Source organism: Gallus gallus, chromosome 5 (genome assembly GCF_016699485.2).
Source record: "Gallus gallus isolate bGalGal1 chromosome 5, bGalGal1.mat.broiler.GRCg7b, whole genome shotgun sequence".
In the NCBI taxonomy this organism is placed as follows: domain Eukaryota; kingdom Metazoa; phylum Chordata; class Aves; order Galliformes; family Phasianidae; genus Gallus; species Gallus gallus.
Window position 1 is genome coordinate 25929176 of NC_052536.1, and position 12714 is coordinate 25941889.

At 36.8% G+C, this 12714-nt stretch overlaps 1 protein-coding gene across 4 annotated transcripts in view; it reads right to left on the reverse strand.

The window, feature by feature from the left end:
• The window catches only part of RBM25 (RNA binding motif protein 25), a 33794-nt gene that overhangs the window by 16339 nt on the left and 4741 nt on the right, over positions 1–12714 (reverse strand). For all 4 annotated transcript variants that reach the window (NM_001199684.2, XM_015287085.4, XM_040700955.2 and 1 more), the window contains exons 2-7: positions 10245–10365; positions 6427–6476; positions 5274–5444; positions 4928–4985; positions 3779–3939; positions 535–717 (exon numbers count right to left, since the gene is read on the reverse strand). In NM_001199684.2, coding sequence (NP_001186613.1) covers positions 535–717; positions 3779–3939; positions 4928–4985; positions 5274–5444; positions 6427–6476; positions 10245–10350 — 729 coding nt within the window. In that variant the 5' untranslated portion in view covers positions 10351–10365. The remainder of the gene's footprint in view (positions 1–534; positions 718–3778; positions 3940–4927; positions 4986–5273; positions 5445–6426; positions 6477–10244; positions 10366–12714) is intronic.

The window sequence follows — 12714 nt, forward strand, 5'->3', positions numbered from 1 at the left end:
CATACATATATAGCTAATTAAGTTCATCCACATGAGGAGAAACAGTTGGATCAAGGTGCACTAAAAGAATGCAAACTACAAGCAAAGAGAGAAGTTTGTCAAAAACTACCAGAGCAAATCCCTGCCATTACAATAATGCCCTGGCATTATTCACTGGAAATGCAAAGTATGCAGAATTTTTTTTACAGCTGTTTTTAAAGTTCTCATCTGAAAAACCTACATGCACAAACAGTTTAAACTGCACTCAATTCAGTATTTCCACCTTCAGAGGGATGAAAGGTCAATTCAAACCTGCCCAGATTCAAAACTGTTGTTCCAAGAAGTTTAGGTGCTTAGATCCCTAAACCATCCTGAAAGGATAGTTTCTATAACTGACTAGTTTTCAGCATAAAACATGAAGCTGCTGCTGACATCAATGCTTGTTGATCTGGTTTCTCATCATGAGTTTAGGTTAAAAGCGTTTGCACAAGGTTTGGCCATTACATAAAGGTGAGTTGAAGAAAAATCTGTTTTGTCCAAAATCAAAACACATACGTCCTCCTTCTTTTCCTTTTTCTTCTTCCTGGGGTGAGAGTCAGATTCCTGGGAGGGGGCATTGAGCTCGCTGGAATATTCTCGTATTAAGACATCAATGGCCCCTTTAATTATCTGATCTCTTCTCTTTGTTTCCTCATCCAGTGCTTCGTCATCATCATTTGTAGTCTCTGGTCTGGAATTCTAAGGAAAAATGGCAAAGCAACAAGAATCAACAAATTGAGAATCATATTAGTTTTACTTCAGAAGTTCACCTTTCGTCATCACATCAGTGTACATAGTTTTTACTAAAACAACCTCCAAGTAGTTACCAACTGCTTTATTTTTACTCAGATCTTTTCACACTACCAGTAATAAAATAATCAGTTTTACTTCTGGAATGACAGTTGAGAGCAGATGTAGGATCGCAAAATGAAATAGAACAGATAGTGGGTGACTAAGGGAAAAGAGCACACATAGAAAGGCAATCATTATAGTTCCGCTCATGGTCAAAAGCTTCTGCCCTGTTTCCTTCACAACTTTAAGCTGTTTCAGAATCAGTTCCTCAATGCATACTGAGGTGCCATGAAATATAAGTGTCTATAACTTTAAAGTTGCAACTTTTTAATGGAGAATTATATGAAAAAAAATGCTGTTAGATAAAGTATTCTTTGCACAGCAAACATTTTCTTAGTATTGCTGACTAGCAAGTCCACAGTTCCTCTCATCTGTTTTCCCCTTTCCATCTTACTGACCAAAGGGAACAAACCCAATGTTCACTTAACTAAATACTATATGATGGGGTAAAACAGCGATCTGCACACTGAGCAAGATAGCTCACCTCTCAATCCCTTCAGTCTTTTTTTAAAAAAAGGAATCTCATGCAAGAATTCAGCTGGGTGTCTCATTAAGCAATAGGGGGTGGATGGAATAAGGAGAAAGAGAATGGTCAGAGCAGCAGCTAAGAGTGAGGGGGAAGGGAGGATTCATTTGGATTTAAGAGACTGCTTGGCCAAGGAGGAGCAAACTGAAAAGAACTAGAAGGCAGTAACAGGGAGTGGAACTGAAAAAGGCAAAGGAGAAGTGATCAGTTAGAGGAGGTAACTAGAAAAAGATTTGTTTGATGTGCCCTGAAGAAATTCTGTGCTAGTGTACGTGTTCGATTTCTTAAAAATCCTGAAGAAAAGATGAGGCACCTGCACATCAATGATGGTAGGAAAAGAACCTCAGGGAGTATGATTAAAATACACTTTTATCAATGTTCCTTGGCAATTCTCAGCCTTCCTTCACAGCCCTACCATGAAAAAGATGTTTGGAACTAGTATCACTAACTCTAGATTTCCAAAAAAAACTGGCACCCACTCTTATCATAAAAATACAATTTCAAAGCCACAAATAGTACTCTCTACTTAATTACATCAACTGCCCCCAAAGCCACAGGAGCTCATGGAAAATAGAATTCATTAATTGTACAAAAGCTTCACTGATGTTTTAAACCCAGTATTATTACAAGTGAGGAAAGAAGGAAGTCAGAATGGAAGAAGGCAAACCTATATCTAGGTTCACAGTTAATGAGTCTTGAATGAAGTAATACATTATGTTAGTAATCTGCTTTAGTGAGCATTTACTGCATTTATACTACTACTATACACTAGGTACATGGTCAAAAGCATCAAGTGTTTTCAAGTGATGACTATGTGTCTAGTTCTCGTCAAAAAAGAAAATAATTCTCATTAAAAGGAACGAGAAGTACTTGTGTGTTTGCAATTTACTTTACATACCTTTATTAGCAAACCCAAAACTTCTAAAAATTGTTTTTTTTAATGTGATTAATAGTTTCCTGAACAAGAGCCTATTCAATTTCATTTTATAAAAAGTAATTGTTTTAAATACTGAATGTCTTAATGCACCTATGGTACTTTAAGATAATTATGGAGCAAGCTCAACAACTTGTGACACAAAATGCATTATTTTAGCTAAGAAATAGGTAAGATTAATTTTAATGCACATACTTGACAGATGACTGCCAACTGCCCGATACCTGCATCACCTACAGCATTATGAACTTTTCATTAATTTGTTCCAGAAGATTTGTCAATAAAAGGGAAAGAACAGACAGTTTGCAAACTCTGAACAGATCTGGAGTTTATAAACTTAAGAATTTCTAAACAGAACTGAAGCAACAGAACCATATGGTACAGCTGAACTTTATAATTAATTTTTAATTAATTCCATAGATTCAGTTGTATTATTTATAAGTATGAACAGATTAAACTTCAGTTGTGATGAACAACATGCCCTAGCAGCCAAAGGGGCCAACCATATTCTGAGGTGCACCAGGCACAGCACAGCTAGCCGGTCAAAGGTGCGGAATGTCCCAATTTAATCAGCATTGGTGCAGTCTCACCTTGAGTACTGTGTGCACTTTTCGGCTACTGTACATAAGATATTTAAAAAACAGTACAATGTGTCCAAAGGATGGTAACAAATGTGGTGAAACAATTACAGGACATCATCAAGGAGGCTGAACTGAAGATACTTGGTTTGTTCAACTTACAGGAGCCTAACAGATGACCTAATTGATGTCTATATTTTCCTCACGAGGGGGACCATAGAGGGAGGTGCTCATTTGTGCATTGGTAATAGGACAAAAGAAAATGGCTTAAAGGGAAAAATTCAGATTGGATCTTAAGAAAGAAAGCATTTTTTCCATCAAGCGGGTGAAAAAGGCACTGGAACAACTTCCCAAGGCAAGTGTTCATGACTCCAAGGCTGTCAGTCTCAAAGAAGCATTTGGACAGTGCTTTCAGATATACAATTTAATTCTTAGGTTGCCCTGTGCAGAGTCAGTAGTTGGACTCAATCCTTATAGGTCCCTTCTATCTCAGGATATTTTATGATTCTGTGTCTGTAAAAAGTTAAACAAAGCTAACTTGTACATAACTGTGTTTGTGTTAATCTACAATGCTGTGTAAGCTAACCTAAAAGGGGTAATAAATCTTAAATAGCTCTAAATGGGTTAATTCAATCATTTGTAGTAAACATGGTAAAAGTTTTCAAGACTTGTACTTGTGAATTAAGAGCTTCCACTTCATTTCCTTTCACTGCATCTTCAGACCCATTAATTCGATTCTGTCAAAATCCTGAAGTGAATTAGTAGCAGAGACAAGAAAAGAAACTAGGAGACTGGCTCACAGTATGATCTAAAAAGCATATTACATTGCCCTCTTGCCAAAATAATACAAGTCATATATTATATACACACCCCATTAGAGGCCTTTTTCTTTGCTTTCCATTCATCTAGCTGAGCCTTTGTCTTTGCATCAACTTTTACTAGTAGCTTCTTCTCTCCTATCTGGAGGTCATGAAGTAGTCTCAGTGCCCGTAGTGTGGATTCTGGTTCTTTGTATTCACAAAATCCAAAAGCTGAAAAATGATTAAAATGAGAAGCAAACGTGTTAAAGCTCTTCAGGTAATCAGCTTTGTTTAAACAAATACTATGTTTTTAATCAAACTTTGAAGAGATACACTTCTCTATTTAAAACACAACAAAGAAACAGAAAGATAATTAATTGTATTAACCTTTGATATAAGGAATAGTCTGGTGAATAAAGTCAAAGCAATACGCAACACTATAGTTTGTAAAGCATTTACAATGATCTTAGCTAACACACGTAGCCTATACAAAGAGATGTCTCGGATCTGCAACTGTCTGAAGATCAAGGACATCAACCAACAGCACAGCGTTAATCTACACTATTTCGCAACAGTTACAGGAAGTTGTGTGGAAAAAAATTGTGAAAATTAAATAATTACATATGAGCAAGATGAGAAAACATTTATAATTATATTATTATTATAAAATTAAGTTGTAAGAAATATTAAAATAGAAGAATGTAAGAAAACATTAACAGCAAAGAATAGCCGTAATTGTTTCATATATTCAATGGACAAAGATTATAAGAAAAAAAAAATCAGTACAATCTGGGGATAGGGAAGGATGAGAAACTTTAAATCAGGAAAACAACCTTAGCAGTTAAGGATAATACACAGTAATGGAAGTGACTACTAACAGCGCTGCAAATCCACTCCACTGGAAGTTAAGTCCAGGCTGGTAGCTATCTCTCAGAGATGGTCTATGAACACCTGATTTAGTCTCAGAACAGAAAAGTGAAAAACATTTGTCCCCTCAAGTAGAGTCCTGCGTTTGATCTTTCTCAATTTTGTTTTTTTCTCTGCATTGATTTAAAGGACAGAAAATACTAACTATATTAGGAAGCACTTAACAGTTAAGTAATGTTTTAAGATATTGAATACAGTAACTATTAAAATAAAAGTATGCCAAACATTTCAAAATATGCCAAGTAATAAAAACATTATTTTGATCAGAGATCTTGAAAAGCATGAACATTACCTTGAAGTTTTCCAGATGCCCCTTGCACTCTCTTCCAACTCAAAACCAAGCCACATTTCTGCATTAAAGATAAATAACATTTGAGTATTATTTTGTTTGAAACATTAAAAAAAGTTAACACTTGTTGCACACAAAGATAAGTGAAAAGAATAAGCTCTACTAAAACAAGCCATGTCTACATTCACTGACAAATACAGCTAAAAACAATTACTCTTCCCTTATTTACCGACTGCTAATCCAGTGAGTATGACCAACTCTGCTTCTAGTTTCAATTCCACTACTCAGACGATGACAGCTTTATTTATTAGCCTGGGATTAAAGTTAACAAGCAGCCCACTACACTTACTGCTAGAAGCTGCCGTATGAGCATGTCCGAGGCCTTCTCAGAAATGTTGCCTACAAAAACGGTGGTAGTGGGACCGCTGTTTTCATCATTTTCTTTGTTCTTTAAGCCAGGGTGATCTTTCCTCACTCCTAAGTGTTTTCCAACCATAGACACTGTGGTAGGAACTAATACCTAGAAAGAGGAGGAGAGAACACAAAATAAAGCACTGCTGTTATTTTTTTCCCCCTGTATTTAGATTTATAAAGACAAAATAGGATAGACATGAATTTAAAAATTAATTTTTTATATGACCCTTGGTTAAATTTACAGAGTGAGTAAACAATGAACATTTGATGTTTCAATACTCATACAACATCAAGAGAATGTCATTTTCTGATAGACAGAAAAAGGGTGTACCTGAACACGACCACTGGAAAGTCTCACGGTGAGCATACAGTAATATTAAACATCATTTGTTTTACAAATTACTCATTTGTGACATATGAGTCATTGGAAGTTGAAGCACTGAACCTAACAGTGTGCTAGATGCTTAAAAAAAAGCTGCAAGTGTAACAGTAACTCTGACTTAAATCTCAAAAGGCTCCAGTGGACATAATGACAGGTCTTAAAAGCTTTCAGAACAAATAAACACTACTCGTTTAGTTGGTCAGTACACAGCTCATAGCGATTTGCTTTCAGTTAAGGAGCAACTACTTGTAAAATAAAACTGCACAGAGACGGACACAAATGTTTGTTGCAATTTGCTGCACCTCTCCTTCCACTTAAGAAGATTAGATAGGTACTCAGTCTCTCCCCTCAAAACCCCTTCTAAACTTATCAGTTTTAATAATGTTATCAGGAAAGTGGATAATGTATTTGTTCCAGCATTTTTCTGTTAAGCACCACGGCTTACCACAAACATATCTTTCTCTAAACGATAATGCAAACTATCAAAAAAAAAAAAATCAGTATTTTGGGGAGATTTCTTATGCAAAATCACTAAAATACTAATTCACCTACATGTCAGTAAATAATTTTTATACTTTAATTAGCATAATAATTGAAATAAAGACTAAACATTTCCTTCCACAGTATGTCTTTTTCATGAAACAGTTCAGAACACAAAAATACTGTTGAAATCTATGCATGAAACTCATCCCAATGTAATACTTACAGTTGGAGCAGGAGCCATAATGCCCATTGGCACAGGAATCATGGGGGTCCCTGAGAAAGACAAGACATAACATTAATTTGTCCAGTCAAGATTACTGATAAACACAGATGAATTGCGTGCAGTCATGATTACTAAACCAGACAGCAATTTTGGTGACATGAGAATTTTAGCGTATTGATTACCACCAGCAATTCCTTAAGCACTCAAGCACAGACTGCGCACGCTTGCAGAACATGAATGTCCTGACCACTTTTAACACATTCTCATTTTGGCCTTGTTCTTCACAAACAAATTTATTTTAAAAACACATTCAAAACACAGTACTGCTCTAGAAGATGATTCTAGAGAATTCTACAGACAAAAAAGCATCCTAAGTCCAAAAGATGGTAATCTCATTCCTTACTTGCTCAGTTCCAACAACACAATCAATCCTTCATACTGTTTAGGGCTGAGGTCCGATAGCATGAAGCCTGCTGACATTCTTTATTATTAATGACATGCTTAATGAAGGTTGCATTAAAAAAAAAAATCAGAAGCACACTACCTTATAAATTATTGAGTTTAAGTCTTTAAATTTTAATTAACACCACTATTTAATAGTGTGAAATTATACGTAATATCCTTCTACCCACTACAATACTCACTGATGGCTTTAAGCACTATCACGTTAGCTAATACCTAGTCATAATAAAGGCTGTTTACCTTTACCAACTGCTTTACTTATACCAACTGTTATAGGGGAGATAAAGCTATCTGTCAGAAAAGACAGCAAGACTCAAGAACAATGAAGTTAATTTCAGATTCTTCAGGAAAATACTCTCTGGGGATCCAAGATCTTTCTTCATGCTACGTAAACATCTTCATCCTTTGATTCTTCTCTTACTACTATACTCATGAAAACCTAAGCAAATTTCTGCAATATACTGTCCTAGGGTTGGTTCCCGTACTTGTTCTAGTGCTTAATCCCAAAACAACATTTCACCCTCTGCACCTTTCTGCTCAGCCACATTTTATTTCTTAGATTCCATCATCTATTTCTTCCATCACTTAATCCCTTCTTCCTCAGTTTCTTCATTTAAATTCATTCATATCCTCCAAACCCTTCAGAGAATCTGCTCTCAGTTTTAATGCACCACATCATCTCAGACTAGAAGAACCAGCCCAAGACAGAGTCTGGTAGTGCAGTTGTGACAAAATGATGTGCCCAATGCTCAGCAGAACCCAATAAAATCTAATAAGATGTTGGGCACCATTAGTAAGCATACTAATGGGCATCATTTTGCTGCTCTGTAAAAACTCAGTGCATCTGTAACCTGACTAGTGTCTACAGACTCAATCTACAATGCAAGAAGAGCATGCAGACTCAGAGAAGAGCAATTACCAGACTTCAGTTTTGAAGCAGCTTCTTGGCAAAGAAAGAATTTACACTCTGAGACACTCCAAATAGAAATGCTTGCATGGAACATGATGAAAAAGACCAACAAATGCCTGTTGCCAAATGCTCACATCACAATTCAGGAGGATAGAGGGTTTAACAACAGACATAATAAGGAAGTAGCGCTTTTACACAGCTGGTAATGAACTGCTGGAATTTGAAACAATAGGTGACAGTTGAAACAGTATCATCACATTCAAAAAGCATAAAAATGCTCATGAATGGTTGAGACCAGAAGCAGATAAAGGAAGTTCTAAAGATGACACACTAACATCCTTAATTTATCAGTTGTGGAGACTTCAGTTTCAGACAGCAAAAGCAGACAGGTGTACATATACATCTAAATATCATCTATTCCCACAACTCAGACAAAATATCAGGCCATACGGACTGCTGATGTGACCTCAAAGAACGTTTCTTACATACGGAAAGACATTTGAGTTTTGTATCTTAGTTGTATCTGATTTTCACATAAGACTAGAGATACCAAATCACCTCCCTTTTTAGTCTTTCACATTTCAAGATGGAAATGCGAGTTCTTATTTCTAACTGTCATCTTTGTAAGTAAAGCAAAACACTCTTCCCATCTTCATTCTTGCACAAGCACACTGTTCTAGCAGACAGATTTTTATTGGTTGGATAATCAGGTTTTTTTTTTTTTTTGCTGAACACCTAGTTAAGCCTATTTTAATTGTAATTTTACACATGAAATAACTTCAGAGTAGACTTCCAAAAGGTCAGTATGGCATTTTCAATTCTATTCATACACTTAGGCTGAGAAATTAAGCCCGTACCTTCTAAGGGTCGGAAGATGTTTAGGAGGAGGTTTTTCACCTCCTCCTAAACTGGACGCGCTGGAAGTAACGCACTGGAACAGGCTGCCCAGGGACGTTGTGGATGCCCCATCCATGGAGGCATTCAAGGCCAGGCTGGATGTGGCTCTGGGCAGACTGGTCTAGTGGTTGGTGACCCTGCACATAGCAGGGGTTTGAAACTAGATGATCTTTGAGGTCATTTTCAACCCAGTTCATTCTATAATTCTGTGATGTTAACTCTACAGGCAAGAAAGTCATACTTCTACTGCAAAGAGAAAAATTAAGCTCCCTCCTAAAACCAGGTTCCTCCAATTCACAATCTATTTGGATTACTAGTACTGAAAACAAGATAATTTTTATAAAAATTTAAATAGCAAATGCACAAAAATTGTGCGTAAATTCTGTATGTTAAGAAGCAAGTGTTTAGAACAGAAACGTAAAATATTTTTCAGAAAGCGTTTTTAAAAAGCACATGTTTTTTCATACAAGACTACATAAATCAGCACTGATAAAAATAAGAGGTACAGTTTTAAAATTCAGCCTGAAGTCTTTGATGACAAAACGCTGACTAATCAACAACTCTACCTTTAGCAGAAAACAGAATCTGATGGATATAAGAGGAAAAATTAAAAAAAGAACCAACCCATTAGCACGATGAATGAGCGCGCACGAACCATTTCTGAATCCAGCTATCTGGTTTCTGAAAGCCTTTGTTGTCTAGAAAACACTTGTACGCAACACAGCTCAAGACTATACATGCAGAAATTATTTTCTGCAGCCCTTCCGTTATGAATTTTAAAGGAAATGAATTTTAAAGGAATAATACTCTGAAGTATTCCTCCCTGCCTCTCCCTGTCGAGACTGTTATCTATACTGGCAACATACAGAAAAAAAAGAAAGGTGGTTCCAGATCCATAAACTAAAGTCTCAACACACACACACACACACACACACACAAAAAAAAAGAAGGAAAAACTGACCTTAAAGATGAAGAAGGGAAAAAAGACAGAACTAGCTTTGGGAATATTATAAGAAATGAGCAACACAACTAAAATAGCAAGATGTGTGGAAGAAAGCATGTAAAAACAGAATGTAAAGAAACGATATTTCTGAGATGGACTTATAAAAAAAGGATAAAACACCACAAGAAGGTGAAGCTTCTCTGAAAGTTATTCCTGTATTTTCAAACCACGCATATTTGGTGCAGACAAGTGTTTCCAAGAGCTACTGCAATAGCTTATTTGAAAGTAATCAAAACCTGTATACTGCCAAAAAAGTGACTCTAATAATACCTAACAAAAATGACAATCTAGCTTCAGACTTAAACAAAAAGACAATAAAACTGGTATTATGTCTAACCGAATGATTTCTGGTCAAAAGTAAGCAGACAACGGCAGACCAAACAGTTTGTGTACCTGACATGTTGTGTAGCTAAACTAGAGACTCAACTGCAATGCACAGAAATCAGCATTACTGAAATACACTTAAACCCAGTACCTTTCGGAAAATAGCAGCTTATAACAAAAAGGAATTTCTTTCTGCAACAGCTTCATACACTAACAACTTACCAGGAGGCACAGGCGGAGGAAAGCCAGGGAACTGTGGAGGTGGAATCCCAGGGGGAAGAGTTGGGATTCCCATTGGAGGGCGATTCAAATGAGGTGGGAAAGACATTCTTACAGAAGCAATCTGTCAAAAGAATAGAAAAGGAAAACTGTGTTAGTCAGTTCCCAAAGATAAATCACAAAAGCAGTACAAATGATACATTTCTAATGACTTTCAGGCTTTATATGGACATTCACCTACGAATTAAAACTATTTTTAACAATCAGATGGGGAAAAATTTCCTTTGTAATGCAAGTATTCCTTACCAATGAAAAATAGCACTGAAAAAAAAAACCCAGAACCATTACGTGCCTCTTCATACCAATGTTTTACAAAGAATGTGAACTGAACATTTAATGGCATGCATGCTGTAACTTTAAAATGAAACTTTTTTTTCTTTGCAATATCTGAAAGCAGAAGCAAGCTTGGAATTGCCTCTTCAGTAAGGCAAGTAGTACTCCAGAACAAGAAATGATCACACACAATACAAACATAGCACAATTTCAGAGAAAGAACTGGGGAATCCTCATGTACAGCACCGACAGGAATCAAAGATAACACAGACACTGGAGAAAACCCCAAGCTCCAGAACAGAGGCAGTTAAACACTTGAAAGAGGGTCTTCTGATGTATTTTTAACTTCCCAGCTCACAGACATTCTAGAGTTCATCATGGAGGATAGGCTGGGAGCTGGGGTTCAATGTGCTATCACAGAGAATAGAACATTTAACCTCATTTTTCTACTCAGACAGTCACTGTTACACAGGTAGTGTCTTGACTTGGCTCACACTCCATAAGATCAAATGGAGCTCTGGTTACCAACACCCACAACTGGTCACACAGTTTAAATCTTTGTTGCTACCCGTGTTAAAACACACTAAATTACTCAGCAGTAACTTGTCATGCCTATATTTTCTCACGAGCACATAGGTACATCCATACCGTGCTGAGGAAGCACTGAAACTTCAAACACCCTGGATTACATAGACACAAGTCATAAACAGTAGCAAGTAAGAGCCCAACGAACTTCCCATGTACACATCTGTGTTTCCTACAAGACTGAGCAGTACTGCAGGCTGCAGTGCAGTTTGTCTTCCAAACATGCAAATGCAAGTCAAAACCATGACAGAAGGCCTTGAAAGCAAGAATTACAATGAATGAAATTCTGATAACTAGAACAGATCTGTAAATGGGATGATGCATACCCGGTTTCCTATCACTGAACACAAAACAGGAGACGAGATTGCTGGATACAAATGTGACTTCCACACATGTGCAAGAGCAAGTACCTAATGACAATCTTAAATAGTAGAAGTAAGAGCTAGTATCAGTACTTTACCATAATAGCAGATGCAATTAAAAGAGCTCAAAAAGAAGATAACCCTGCAGCAAAACCTCATTCCCAAAGAGCCTACAAACAGCTGTGAGGGACAAATGCACACAGCCTACTGGAGAGGATTCAAGAGAAACCTACACGTACTTGCTAACATCTCTGGAACTCCAGAAATTATTTATTCAAGTACAAAAGCACACGTGTGACCCCATAGCATAATTCGCCTGAAGATATTGCATCAGTCACAAGAGGTTTGTGATGACTGCGTTCATTAATTGGCACCAAAGAGCATTCATCCACAGCACACCAAGAGAAAAGATACGCTCCTTTTACACAAGGTCTCTAAGATGGTACAAGAAACAAGATAGCAAATCTTTCCTCCACCAGTTCAGTAATGATTATTTCATACAATGTAAAAAACAGAAAGCCTTTTTGTTCTTTATAAAGGATACACTTAAATAACCACTGCTTGCCACTCCTGACTGGTGTCAGTGGGAACCAGCAAAGAAAAGCAGCAAATATGTACTGCCAAAGCATTTTATTTGGAAGAATGTTTTTATAGACTGAAGAGTCTACACACCAGCAGACTCTCCTCTACAATGTGAAGCTTGGATGATATGGAACAGTCCAGAACCCCCATATTATTCATCCTTGTATCACTACTCCATGCTGTTTCAACAAGAACAGAAAAAAAAAAAAAAAAAAAAAACCAACAAACCAAACAAAAAAAAACACCAACAAAATCAGTCAAGAGTCCCAAGAAAGGCAGTTAATTAGGATCTTCAAGGCTCTTAGTCCTTATCTGTATTTCAACTGGTAGGGAACTAGGCAAAAACTCAAAGCAGCTTTGGGACAGAATGCCAGAGTAATTATCTTGTGGGTCAGATGTTCCAAAGTGGCTACAGTAGAGTTATGCAATTTGAAGTCCACAGGACATAAACGAGAGGTCTGTTAAACAAACAAACAAAAATAAGTGGGAAAGGAATTTTCCAAGCTGCCAGTAGGTGCAGTCCCTCTTCTTGCTCTAATAAGCACTTTATTTAAGGCACCATTTTAGGGAAGCATAAGAAAGCCTAGGGAATAAGAAGTGAAACAGTTCTT